Source organism: Rhyacophila brunnea, unplaced genomic scaffold (assembly GCF_057557595.1).
Source record: "Rhyacophila brunnea isolate RB1 unplaced genomic scaffold, BYU_Rbru_1.0 scaffold_44, whole genome shotgun sequence".
NCBI lineage: Eukaryota > Metazoa > Arthropoda > Insecta > Trichoptera > Rhyacophilidae > Rhyacophila > Rhyacophila brunnea.
Window position 1 is genome coordinate 1,315,410 of NW_028233109.1, and position 12,441 is coordinate 1,327,850.

General features: G+C 24.7%; 1 protein-coding gene across 1 annotated transcript in view; it reads left to right on the plus strand.

The window, feature by feature from the left end:
- Positions 1 to 2,742: 2,742 nt before the first annotated feature.
- The window catches only part of LOC147066640 (uncharacterized), a 127,655-nt gene continuing 117,956 nt past the window's right edge, over positions 2,743 to 12,441 (plus strand). Inside the window, exon 1 of the mRNA XM_085955107.1 lies at positions 2,743 to 2,855. Within this exon, the coding sequence (XP_085811233.1) occupies positions 2,743 to 2,855 (113 nt within the window). The remainder of the gene's footprint in view (positions 2,856 to 12,441) is intronic.

The window sequence follows — 12,441 nt, forward strand, 5'->3', positions numbered from 1 at the left end:
TAACTCTGCTCTATGTAAGATAGAAACATCTTCTTCGGAAAAAAATTAAGGTTCCAGCATTGCTTAGAAGCCTTTAAAACAGTTGATGGTTTTGATACAGATGTATAAAAATGATTAGTATGAATAAATACAAAGACATAATGAAATAGTTGCATTCCACAATATATGTTTATCAGAAATTAAAAATTAAAAAATTAAGAAAATAATAAGCTCTTGGTTCAAAAAATTATTCATAAATAACTAGCAAGGCTAAAAGTAGATAGTGATATCAAAACAGATACAAATTTATTGCACGATTGATCAATTAATTTATGTACGATAAAAAGAAAAATCTGATTAGTATGAATGAAATAGAATTAACAAGTATAGATAATCTGAACAATGTTAAAAATGAGAAACATAGAAAAATCTATCTAAGGCGAATGGATTCTTACTCATATAAAAATGTAAGACGAGAATAGTACCATATGTCAAAAATAGGATGGTATTTTCACAGAATGCATAATTCTTATATATAGCAATTAAGAAAGCGAAAGAATATGCACATAAAATTTTATTGAGAAAAACACTAGAATGTATAAGTATTGAGCGTAGAGGATGTATTGAGGAAGGTTTTAAGTATTATTTGCTTGGAAAAGGTATACAAAAAACTAATATTTTAAAACAATCTTAAGTTATTTCGCGAGAAAACATAAAAAGTTAAAAAAATAGTCGATAATTCAATATATAATAGATAAAATATAGATGCCAATTCGGCTAGGTGATTTTAGTAGCCGAATCGAACACCCAGAAATTAAATAACGCGCTAGATGATTCTTATTAATACTGATTTTAAAAAGTTCGGGTTTCTTTTAATATGTCAGAATTAATGGTTTATATCTAGCTCAATTTGATTTTTGAATTTTGAAATTTGTTTAAGAAGTAATTTATATTGCTCATTAGAACAGACTTGCTTAGTTCTCTTTTCAGCCTTATAAGATCACTCAATATATCTTCTTTTTTAAAACTTATTATGCAAAAATTCACCACAATCCTAACAATTTTGGTACGCTTCAGCTTTGACTGGCATTCCCAGCTCCTTAATATACGTGTTATGGCATTTTGTGGCTCAAATATTTCATTTTATGACGTATGGCAATATTCTTGTTCCGCATTATGCATTAAGGTTAGTTCATTTGACTCTAAATTATATTTTTTAACTTCTCGCTTTCAATATTATACAGATTATCAATATTTGTTGGTCACATTTATATCTTTGCGAATAAGTTTTTATTCTATTTTAGGTTTTAAAAATTATAAAGACGTATTTACTTAATTTTATATTTATTTATTAACTCGTATGAATCTTCTTTTGGGGAAGTTCGCTTATGACCTTTAGAAGATTTTACTTATCTGATATACCCATGCGTGTAATCCTTCATATTACCTGTTTGATCTCACTGGATTAGACCTGGTTTACCAGGTGGTATTCGATAGGAAGAGGGAGTTAGATTCACTCTCTTTCCGTCGTTAGTGCATTATGCTATCATCACCACTCTACACTTACACATATCCTTGCCGAACGGAGCAGAATTAATTTAATGTTCAGCAAATTTTCGCCGTCTTACACCAATCTCATAATTTATTCTCGGCTTATCAATTTTTTTATGTTTTTGTTTCTAGATTCGACAGACCGCCCCCGCTCTCGGGTATTTCTCGTTTTGAGTAAATTCATATATTTAGGATTATTTTACGGTTTGAAACACAGGCAGCTTATTAAGGTGTTTCTAAACCAACTGCTCCCCTACACCCCAGTTGGGATAAAAATAAATATTTTGGAATAGAAATTACAAAAATACATGGGGAAGTAGAAGAGTATATACAAGCTCACGCACTTCGAAAGACACTTAAACCCATATCATTCGACAGAAGAAGAGTAGTTGACGAAGATAGATCAGGGTAAGGTGTCAAAATTTGCATTAATTGGCTTCGCAATATTCCTAATGGTCTATCTACATCTCAATAGATGGATTCATAAAAAGAAGAAACTTTACCCATTAATAAAAAATAATCTGTTTGAATAGAAATTAAATATATAGGTTTCGAGGAATTTTTTTAAGATTATTCTTATAACATTATATTATGACAATTAAACATTTTACAGCAAGTTTTACCATTAGATTTGATACTTATTTTAAGTTGAAGATGGATTTATTCGATTAATTACGAACTTTGTGTGAAATACATGCGCTAATCGAAGTAATATAGTAAGGTGATCAACTATTTATATTTGAATAGGTGATATTACTAGATATTTATTTATGGGTTGATTTTCTTTTTATCTATTTAGAGTGGTCAGCGTGTTGGGAATATTGCACAACTCCTTGATACATCTTTTGACACCTTCCCCTGATCTATCTTTATCAACTGCTCTTCTTCTCTAAAATGTGATGAGTTCAAGTGCCTTGCGGAGTATGAGAGCTTGCATGTATGCTTCTACTTCGTTGGAATTTATAACTCCTTAAGGTGGTATTACTACAATTATTTTTGAATATTCTTTAACCCTGCCCGAACCAAATTTTTAAATATTATTCAACACCAGAAATTAATCGACCCCTAAATATGTTACTTTTATTTTATATCACTGCGATACTTTGTTTACTCAGACCTCTTACCGAAAACAAACCAATACGTTATGTACACAATCTTCTACCCAAGACCGTAGTCTTGATTGAAGCAGAACTCTTTTGCAGAAGAAATAAAATGGAACAGTGGGTCAAAGTTCCTGAGGGTGAAAATGGTATTCATTTGGATATCTTCACAGCACCAAAAGATAACTGGGAGAAGATAGAAGAAGAAGGAAAATTCTTCATGGAGTACAGTAGGGATACTACTAAAACCAACTATTTTTTTACATCATCAGACTCTGGCTATTATCTATACGAAATCTCAGCTACAACATCCAATAAGCTTCTTAATTATGAGTTTGCAATTAAAACAGCAATTTACGAAGGTAAACAAAAGGATCCAAGAATTATTTCACATGTTGATTTGCTCATTGTTGAACTTGGAAAACATGTTGAACAATCGAATGAGACCATGAAACAAATACGTGATGTTCAGAAATTGGATTCGATGAATGATTTCACATATAAGCATCTTATTTCATCCATTAAGAATATTGTAATATGTGCATTTATTACGAAATTGGTGGTCTTTTATTGTATGTATTATTTCTTCAACAAAAAGTTGATTGATTTCTTCCACTCGAAAAAAATAGTTGCTAAATAGTCGTCTCTATAAATTTATTAAACAAACCCCTTTCCTTAAATAATTTTTATCTACAATTTTATATTTCATAAACAACTATGGTAATAAACTTTATTTCGTGTTTTTCATTTCAATTTGTAATATTATCATAAAATAATCATACTTTTATTATTTTCACAAATAACCATAAATAATAGTATATTATAATTATTTTGCATTCTCATAATTTTTTTAACATTTATTCGTAAGCCTATTTCCATTTATTTATTATTTCATAATAATTACGGTAAATAAACTTTATTTCATGTTTTTCATTTCAATTTGTAGTATTATCATTAAATAATCATACTTTTATTATTTTCAGAAATAACTATGAATAATAGTATATTGTAATTATTTTGCATTCGCATAATTTCGTTTAATATTTATCCTTATGTTTATTTCTATTTATTTATTATTTAATAATAACTACGTTAAATAAACTTTATTTTGTGTTTTTTATTTCAATTTGCAATATTATAATTGATTATTTTGCACTCACATAATTTTGTTTAACATTATTCGTAAGTCTATTTCCCTTTATTATTCATAAAAACAATTTTTTTATAGCGTATTATAGATCATTTGCATTACATTATTTTCAGATATCGTATATTTTTTAAAAATACACAAATTTATTTTTTTAACTAAATTTTTTTTTTGAAAGTAATTTATATATTATTTTAGATCGCGAAATTTCTTATAAAATAAATTTTTATAAATGCACAAATTATATTGATTAGAAGACCATATATTTTCTTTAAAATGTATATTATAAGTTTTTTTTTATTCCATATATTTTTTCTATATTGGATTTTTTACAGGATGCATAATGTTATTTTGAGTAAGAAAATCTAGCACTAATTTTGAATGTATTTTATTTTTTAATACAAAGATTTTTTATAGATGGAACTCTACTTATATATCTCTTATAATATATTTTAGAACATTAAGGATTTTTTTTATGCTGTAATATTTTTTAAATGTATAAAAAGGTATTTTTTTTTTGTGGTACTAAACAATTCTTTTCAAATATATTTACATGAAAATAATTATTATAAAAATTAATTTATTAAAATCTAATTTTTACAGAATATATTATCATTATTTTAAAGTGGTCTCTTTGTTTTATAAATTATTTTCATAAATAAAATAATTGCCTTTAATGATATCGAGTGTATCTTTCATACATATTACGAATATTCTACCAATAGGTAAATGAAATGAAAACATTTTTAGTTTTTTTGTGAATCAGCTGGCATTAATGCATGAAAGATAAGAGATTTATATGATTCTTGATAGGACTACGAACAAACATTTTAAACATCTGATTTAATTTTAAGAATTTAATTTAGATGCGAAATGACAAAAAGTATTTTTAAATTTATATAATATATACATATAAGACTATAAGAAAAATAAACATTTAATACGATTGTTTTATTTTTTTGCAGTGAAAAGCTAGTTAGATCCAGCATCTTTTATGAAATCCCATCCTTCTAAATTTTATTATAGACTTAAATAAAAAAATTTATTTATTTTAGAATATACAATCTATTCGAAAAAAGCGCAAACGTTTTTTTATATAGAAAGCTTCATATGTTCGTTAATTATTATTGCGATTGCAAAGAAGCGATTTTTAACAGCAATAACTATTTTAAAAATCAAAATTTTTATTTAAGATCATATGAAAAGCATGAAAAATATATGTATTTAGTTATAATCTTGGGGCTGTATATATATCTTTTATTTTTATATTTATAATCAGCATAATTGATACACCTTTGTTCACACAAAATATTGCTAGGTTTTTTCTATAATCTTTTAATAAATATTTTTAAAAAATAAGACTTAATATATAATTAAAAGGTATTGTTCGTTGAAGAATAATTCTGCTAGATAACTTTTTATTATTAATTAAAGCAAATTGATATATCCTAGAATTTTTATTTAACACGGTTAGTAACAGCTTCCATTAACATGTTTTCTTGAATAAAAATATTATTTTTCGATTTATTCTTAGAGTAAAATAAATTATAGATGTAAATTCATGCTAATAATGTCCTAATTTAATGTCATCGTCAAGATAGATTTGTTTTACTAAAATAAATCTAGCCAATAGATTAATATTAATTTTTTTAAACTAATAACGGATATAAAGTACCTTCGCAAATATTATGAAAGACGCAATAAATCAAATAATCACAAAAAAATGTTTTCTAAATATATTTTTAAAATTAAAAAACATTAGAAAGTAATAATTTCTAAAAAAAATACCAATTGCATGGATATACTTCGCGGACATATAAAAATACAGTGGAAATGGCAATAAAAAATTCAAAGCTTTGTCTCAAACAGTTTTCGAAATACAAATAAGCCTTTTATCTGTCAAAGCATTTGTTTAAGACATATTATATATTATAAAGAAGAAAATATTCTGGATTTAAAAAATACTATGTGCTTTATTATACACCAGAAATTATAGTTATAAATTCAATAAGATATTTAGAGAAAAATTAAATTAACGATTTTCTCTATACACAAAAAAATACACATTAGCAGCGGAAAATATATTATATGCTTTTTTTAGAAGTCTTTGCAAAAAAAAAACAATTTAAAATAACCTAGAAAAAAAGATATTATACCCCTTGTATAAAATAAGTAAAACAATATATAATTTTGTTATATATGTATAAAAAAGGATATAAACGTCATAATAGGCACATAATTTTATAAAAATTTCACAACACAGATTTATAGATAAAATGATTTTTTAAAATATAAAACAGCGGCTATGAATGCAAATATACACAAACTTAAAATTTCATTTATTTTGGTGTGTATTACATCTAACTTAAAATTCCTAAAATATTTTTCATTGTGCCTTGAATTTTCAAATTAAGATAAAACGCTTTACAATTTACACAGTGTGGTGACAATTAGTTTCTATACTAATACTATATTCTTTGAATGTACCCTTATCATACTTGTTATAGCCAATTGTATGCCTTTAACAAATCTATTAGTATACTTATACCAAATATTATAGATGTCAACAAAAAAATATATCAAAAACTACATTCGAAGGGTCACCTGAGTTTTTATTATAATGTGATATGAGAATATTCATATCTGCAAAAACTCTTTTGGTTTAATTGTTGTTATAAAGCTACTGGTGATATAAAAATCCAAAAAATATTTTCACATCAAAAAAAGAGATGTAAATTTCTTTATTTTGACAATCACTTATATTTTAAACTATATATTCTATTATTCAAGTCGAGTTTGCTTTCAAACACAAACATAAAAATTCATAAAGTTATCATAATGCCAAAAAAGTTAATCATAGTATCTGTGGTAAGTGTAAATAACAAAATATATGATCAAAAATTTTAGGAAAAATTTTTCACATGTTTATGGTAATACAGAAATGTGCCAATTAAAGGAAAAAATAGGTTGGAAATACCATAGAGCCCGCTTATAATTGAAGTAAGATACCCAAAGCAGATATCATTTAAAATCTATGCCAAAATATATAAATTTCTCAAATATAAATAAATTTGGTGTTACTTAATAATGTTATTTTTAGGTTAGTCATTTTCAGGAAATAATTTTATTTATATCTAGACTCTAATTCAAAATGCTTTTGGATCTAATTATTAACTATCTATTTCATATATACGATTTTTTAGTATACATTAGATATTTTGAGTTCAAGTTTATACATCCGATATTCATATTTATCTAAAGATAGTATGAAATAAACGAAAAAAAAAAGATAATGCGAATTAATTATCTTCTTTTGTTTTTAAGGCTAATTAGCGATCAAAAAAATACAAGCTAATCTTATAATTATATCAAATCGATAAATATAACACTGGTAGTCACAAAAAATAAAATAAGAAGATTGTAAAAAAAATTAAAAAAAGATATAATATCAAAAACCTTTACAAAGAAAAAATATTTTCTTCAATCAAATTTATTATTTTAACTTAAAGTTGCGAATTGAAAATCACAATGATTATTAGATTTAAGCTCTAATTTTCGAATGATTAGTCCCCCTTTTTGTCTTAATAGTCATAGTTTTATAAGTTTCTGAGTTCTTATAACTATAATAAGGCTGGATATTTTATGATTATACACCATAAATATAAGTCTCTCTAAAATTGTTAGAACTATACGGGTAATAATCAAATCGAAATATCGATTAAACGATTCGGTGATTCCAATTGACGAAAAACAGGGGTCATATAAATATTAGAAGCTGATTTTAGAATTGGTTTCTTGATTTTTTCAATTTTGACTCTTCTTATAAGAAAATCTGAAATTATCCGTAAACACACTTATAATAGTTTTTTTGCTTAAAGATAGGCCTATACGGGTTTTAAATTGAAGATTTAGCAAATATTTGCCATTCAAACTCGCAGGTATAATCATATTAAATGCATTTTCTAAATTTAATCATATCAATTCATGTGATATTCGATTTATTGTTGTATACCAAAGTATTTTTATGTGATATAATGAGGCTATGTCGAAAGGATAAAAAGCCTTTATTCATAAGAATAAAAACCAAACAAAATCATTTATATAGTCCCTAGAAAATAAAATATTGTCTGCTTGATAGAATTATATCATTTATATTTTATGAATATATGTGATTTTTATCAAAATATCATTTCACATATAATAAATAATAGCAAATTTTTACAATATTTTTCCGCTTTTGTATATCTCTAATCCGTAAACCAACACGTTTTTACAGATTATTAGAACTTCCTTTATAAAATTGACGCATAGTGTGTCCTATTTTATGTGGCTTTTTTTATGATAATATAAACTTAATATGATTATATGAAATTGGTGAAAAGTCGGGATAAATAATTTAAGATATATAACGATTCTTCTATAAATTGATCTCTGATGGTTTTTAAAAAAAGCAAAGCAATAAAAACCGAGTATTTATTTTTATGTGGCATATTACAGGCTATAAAAATAAAAACTGAACGACAAAAAGCAATACTAGAAAACAACACGTTTTTTATATAGGCGCTATATGTTTATTTTCCAATTTTTTACACGATTTGAGCCTTGTTTTTGGGATTTTATGTACATAAAGCTAAAAAGAAGTGAATTTAGGATTCATATTTATTAAAAAATTAGGTTCTTTATATAAATTATTTGGTAACTTTATAAAAAAACAGCGGATATAAAAATTCAAAAAAGAGAATAAACACGAAGAAAAATATTTACAAAAAAATAGATAAATTTGATTCTATGATTTTCTGTTCTAAAGTTAAAATGATGGTGTGTTCTGCTGTAAAAAAGTTTCGAAATTATTTTGACATGTGTGATGATAAGTTTTATTGAATTTATGAAATCGTGAAATTACCGACAAAATCTTAGTCTACGGAATTCCTTTGAATAATGTAAATCAAATTTAAACGTCATTATTTTCCATTATCTCTAATGAAATAAAATCTAAAGCCACAAATCCGAAGAATATAATCGCCCCATCTTCAATAACTATAGCAATATATAGTATTCAAATTTAATAAAGGAAAGAACAAGGGTCTAATTATTTTTGAATAAATAATGAGGACAGAATTATTATTATAATATAAATTAAGCAGATTAAAAAACGTAAAACTTATGAATAATTCAGATCAAACGTATTTATACAAAATAAAACACTGAAGATTAAAATTTTATAGAGTTTTTGCAAAAGTCAACGACTTATTTAAAAATAAACTTTGTTTTATCCTTTAAAGGTATTGAAATTATCTATTGCACAGTAAACGATTAGAAATAAATTTTTGATAAAGGCAAATCAACATTAAATTTAATACTGCATATTTTTAAAGTTAAATATGTCATATTTTAATTATTATTTTTTTATAATGCCTATAGTTAATTAATGGTACAAAATTTTAAATTAAATTAGAAAATAGCGAACTAGTTTTTTTTTACATGGCAATACTCACCTAGATTCATATATTTGAACATAAAAATGGTTTTTACACATTATTTGAATATAATAGAATACGAATCCGCTAAAATACCACATTTTTTTTATTATATTCAAAAACTTGTTTTATTTTTATTTTTTTACGCTAATTCTTTAATAGCGCATCTACCCTTTAAAATATAATTTGGGAAAATAACCAGAAATATAATTTACTTTTTTGGCACAATTTGTTATGAAATTTGAATTTGTGCAAGCAAGTCCTAGATTTCTATAAAAAAACATATCTCTCAATATCTTTTTCATGTTCCTATCTCTATAATATTTGTCAATATATCTTCTTCTCTCGACATTGATTGATTCAAGTGTTTTCCTCGATCCTATTGTTTGTGTATGCGATTCTGCTGGCTTTCCTAAATGTTTAACACATGAATTATGGTATTTTGTAAATCCATTCTATAACGCATGATACTGTTCGTATTCTACATTTATAATTTAGAGTCTGTTTATTTGGTAGCAAATTATATTTTCTTGTCTTATAGGTTTAGAGTTTCAACAAAGCCAATTTATTATAAATTTAAAATATATCTCGAACAGAAATTCAAGGTATTTGTTTCTTTTAATGAATAAAATGGTTATTGAATTAAGCCAAACAATTTTTAAATATTCATAACAAATTTGTATTTTTTGCATCTCTAAAAACTAGTTTTATGGGATAAGCTTACTTTGATATACCTTTAAAAAAAATACATAGCTGTATCAAGTCTTTTTAACAATAGAAAAATCGCATAATTTTGACAAGTTCATAAGTATAGCCGATAAAAAGATTTTTTTATGTAAAAATTCTTAGTATGGTATAGTATTTTTAACTTCCTAAAAATCCCTTAAATGCTTGAAGACGGTTTTAATGTCACAATCTCAAACCTAAAAATTCACTGAAATCATTTAATTCTTCGATAATTCATTTTGTCTATTTTTTTAGCACAAACCACGTGTTTTAATATACATAATAAACAATATATTGAAATCAAAATAAAATAGCATTCTTCTATCTATATCCGATTCTATAAAAATTTTAATTATAAAATAAATTGATTTTATTTTATAAGACTCATTATTTCAATATAGTTTGTATCTTGGTCACCAATTTTTTTAACTACAACATTCTAGATCAAAATTATCTATATTTAAAATTTTTATATATTTCTTCTTTCAATATGACTTGATTCCTACACCACATCAAATATATCAAGTGTATTAATACTTCGATTATTAAATTAAAATAGATCAATTGACAAATTCCACGGTCGATTAATCTATAAAACCCCACTAAATTTATTTAAATTCAATAAAAAAAAATGAAAATATATTGGCAAATTTTTTGGTGTATAGCATGAAAATTTCTATAATATTAGAATTAAATGCATGAGAGTATATTCTTGAATTTTTATTAAGTCATGCAGAGCCTAATATTATTATCAAAAAACATAAATACCTACAGCCTTATGTCTTTTTGTTCTTTCATTACACCTTCAGTTTTTCAATGCTGTACTTTAGTTTGTTCTTATAAAACATAAAATTTTAAGTATGAAATAAAGATTCTAGAATAACGAAATAAAATCATGTGTGATATTAGGGTGTATGTAGTGTTGTATTGTATATAATTATAGCCTTTATATTTAACCGTAAATAATACTGAACTCTCTCTGATCACTCTCTTAAAGGCATTCATTGGTGCTGCTTTAGCTCTATTCGAACGAACGTAGCAAATACTTTGCTTTGAATTGTTGTGTCTACAATATCAAGGCCCAGGTATGATCTGTTGGACTCTATCATCAAGAGAATATACCATTATAGTTAAGCATCGTTCCATTAGCTTAAATAATGCAGCCAGGCTCTCTTTATATCATTTAATTGTCGCTATAATATTCCTAAATATGTTTTTCAATCTCTTTATTAGCTCGCTAGGGAATATTTGATCCATACCAAAAACCTTGCATATATTTCTTAATAGAAGGCTTTTCACATAGAATAACTTTTTTTCCAGAAAAGACCTAAAATTTCTTTTAAATTTACTCAACACGTATATTTTCTAAAAGATATGTTCATTTAATATTTGTCACTGGTGAAATTTATGACACTATAGTTATAACCATCACATCTATCTTTAAAGACATTCCTAAGCTTGGTTGTGTATATAAAACCATAAAATTTATATTCAAAAGATAGGTTCTTATTTTTTGTAATGCTACCCGACTTATTTTCGTTTTTTCTTTTGATTACTTAATAAAAATAGATATTTTTAAGGGGCTGTTTAAGTAATTTTTAACTCAAATGATGAGAATAGTAGCGTCGCAAAGATTTTATTCACTTTAATGAAAAAAAATCAACAAGAAAAACGAACAACTCTGTTCATTTAATTAGTTGAATATTTCTTTCGATATATCTTCCTGGATTATTCTACAAATTCGAGTTTCCTAATATTTTATGTTATTTAAAAAAGATATATTTAAAAAACGGAATTTTATTTTAAATATATATTTGCGTAAGTGATAATTTATCGTCGTGAGGTTTATAATTTGAATAGCTGCAAGAATTTACCCATGATTTTGGACATCCCTTAAATTAAGAAATACTAGTTAATTTTACAGCTTTTTATAACAATTTTTAGATATTAAAATACAAAAATAAAGTCACATTAGAATATTATTTGCACTAAATCCTTTTTTTTCTAGACTAGAAAGTAATTTATTTAGTATTACCATTCTATTCATAATGTTATTAGTTATGCAATCACATATATTTTGCATTATAATATAATAAACTGTATTCAATGATTTGAGCTAATAATTTTTAGAATTCCAAAATAAATAGAAGTTTTAAATTTTTTAACAAAAAATTTCATTTAAAACTTACTAAGATCATTATAGATTTTAAATGTACAGAAATAGAAAGAATTATAATTGTTTGACTTTATTATGAACTAATTTAGGGCAAGTAGTGAATATATGCCAAAAAAATAAACCGATCGGTGGAATTTAAGATCGCCACTATATCAATTTATGGGTTATTATATTTTTAGCTATTTAAAAATGCTCAAGAATAACTTTAGATTGTCTTTTAGAGCAGATTTTTTTATACTTATACCATCTCTCTATCTTTTCAATCTTCCTTGATACATATTTTCT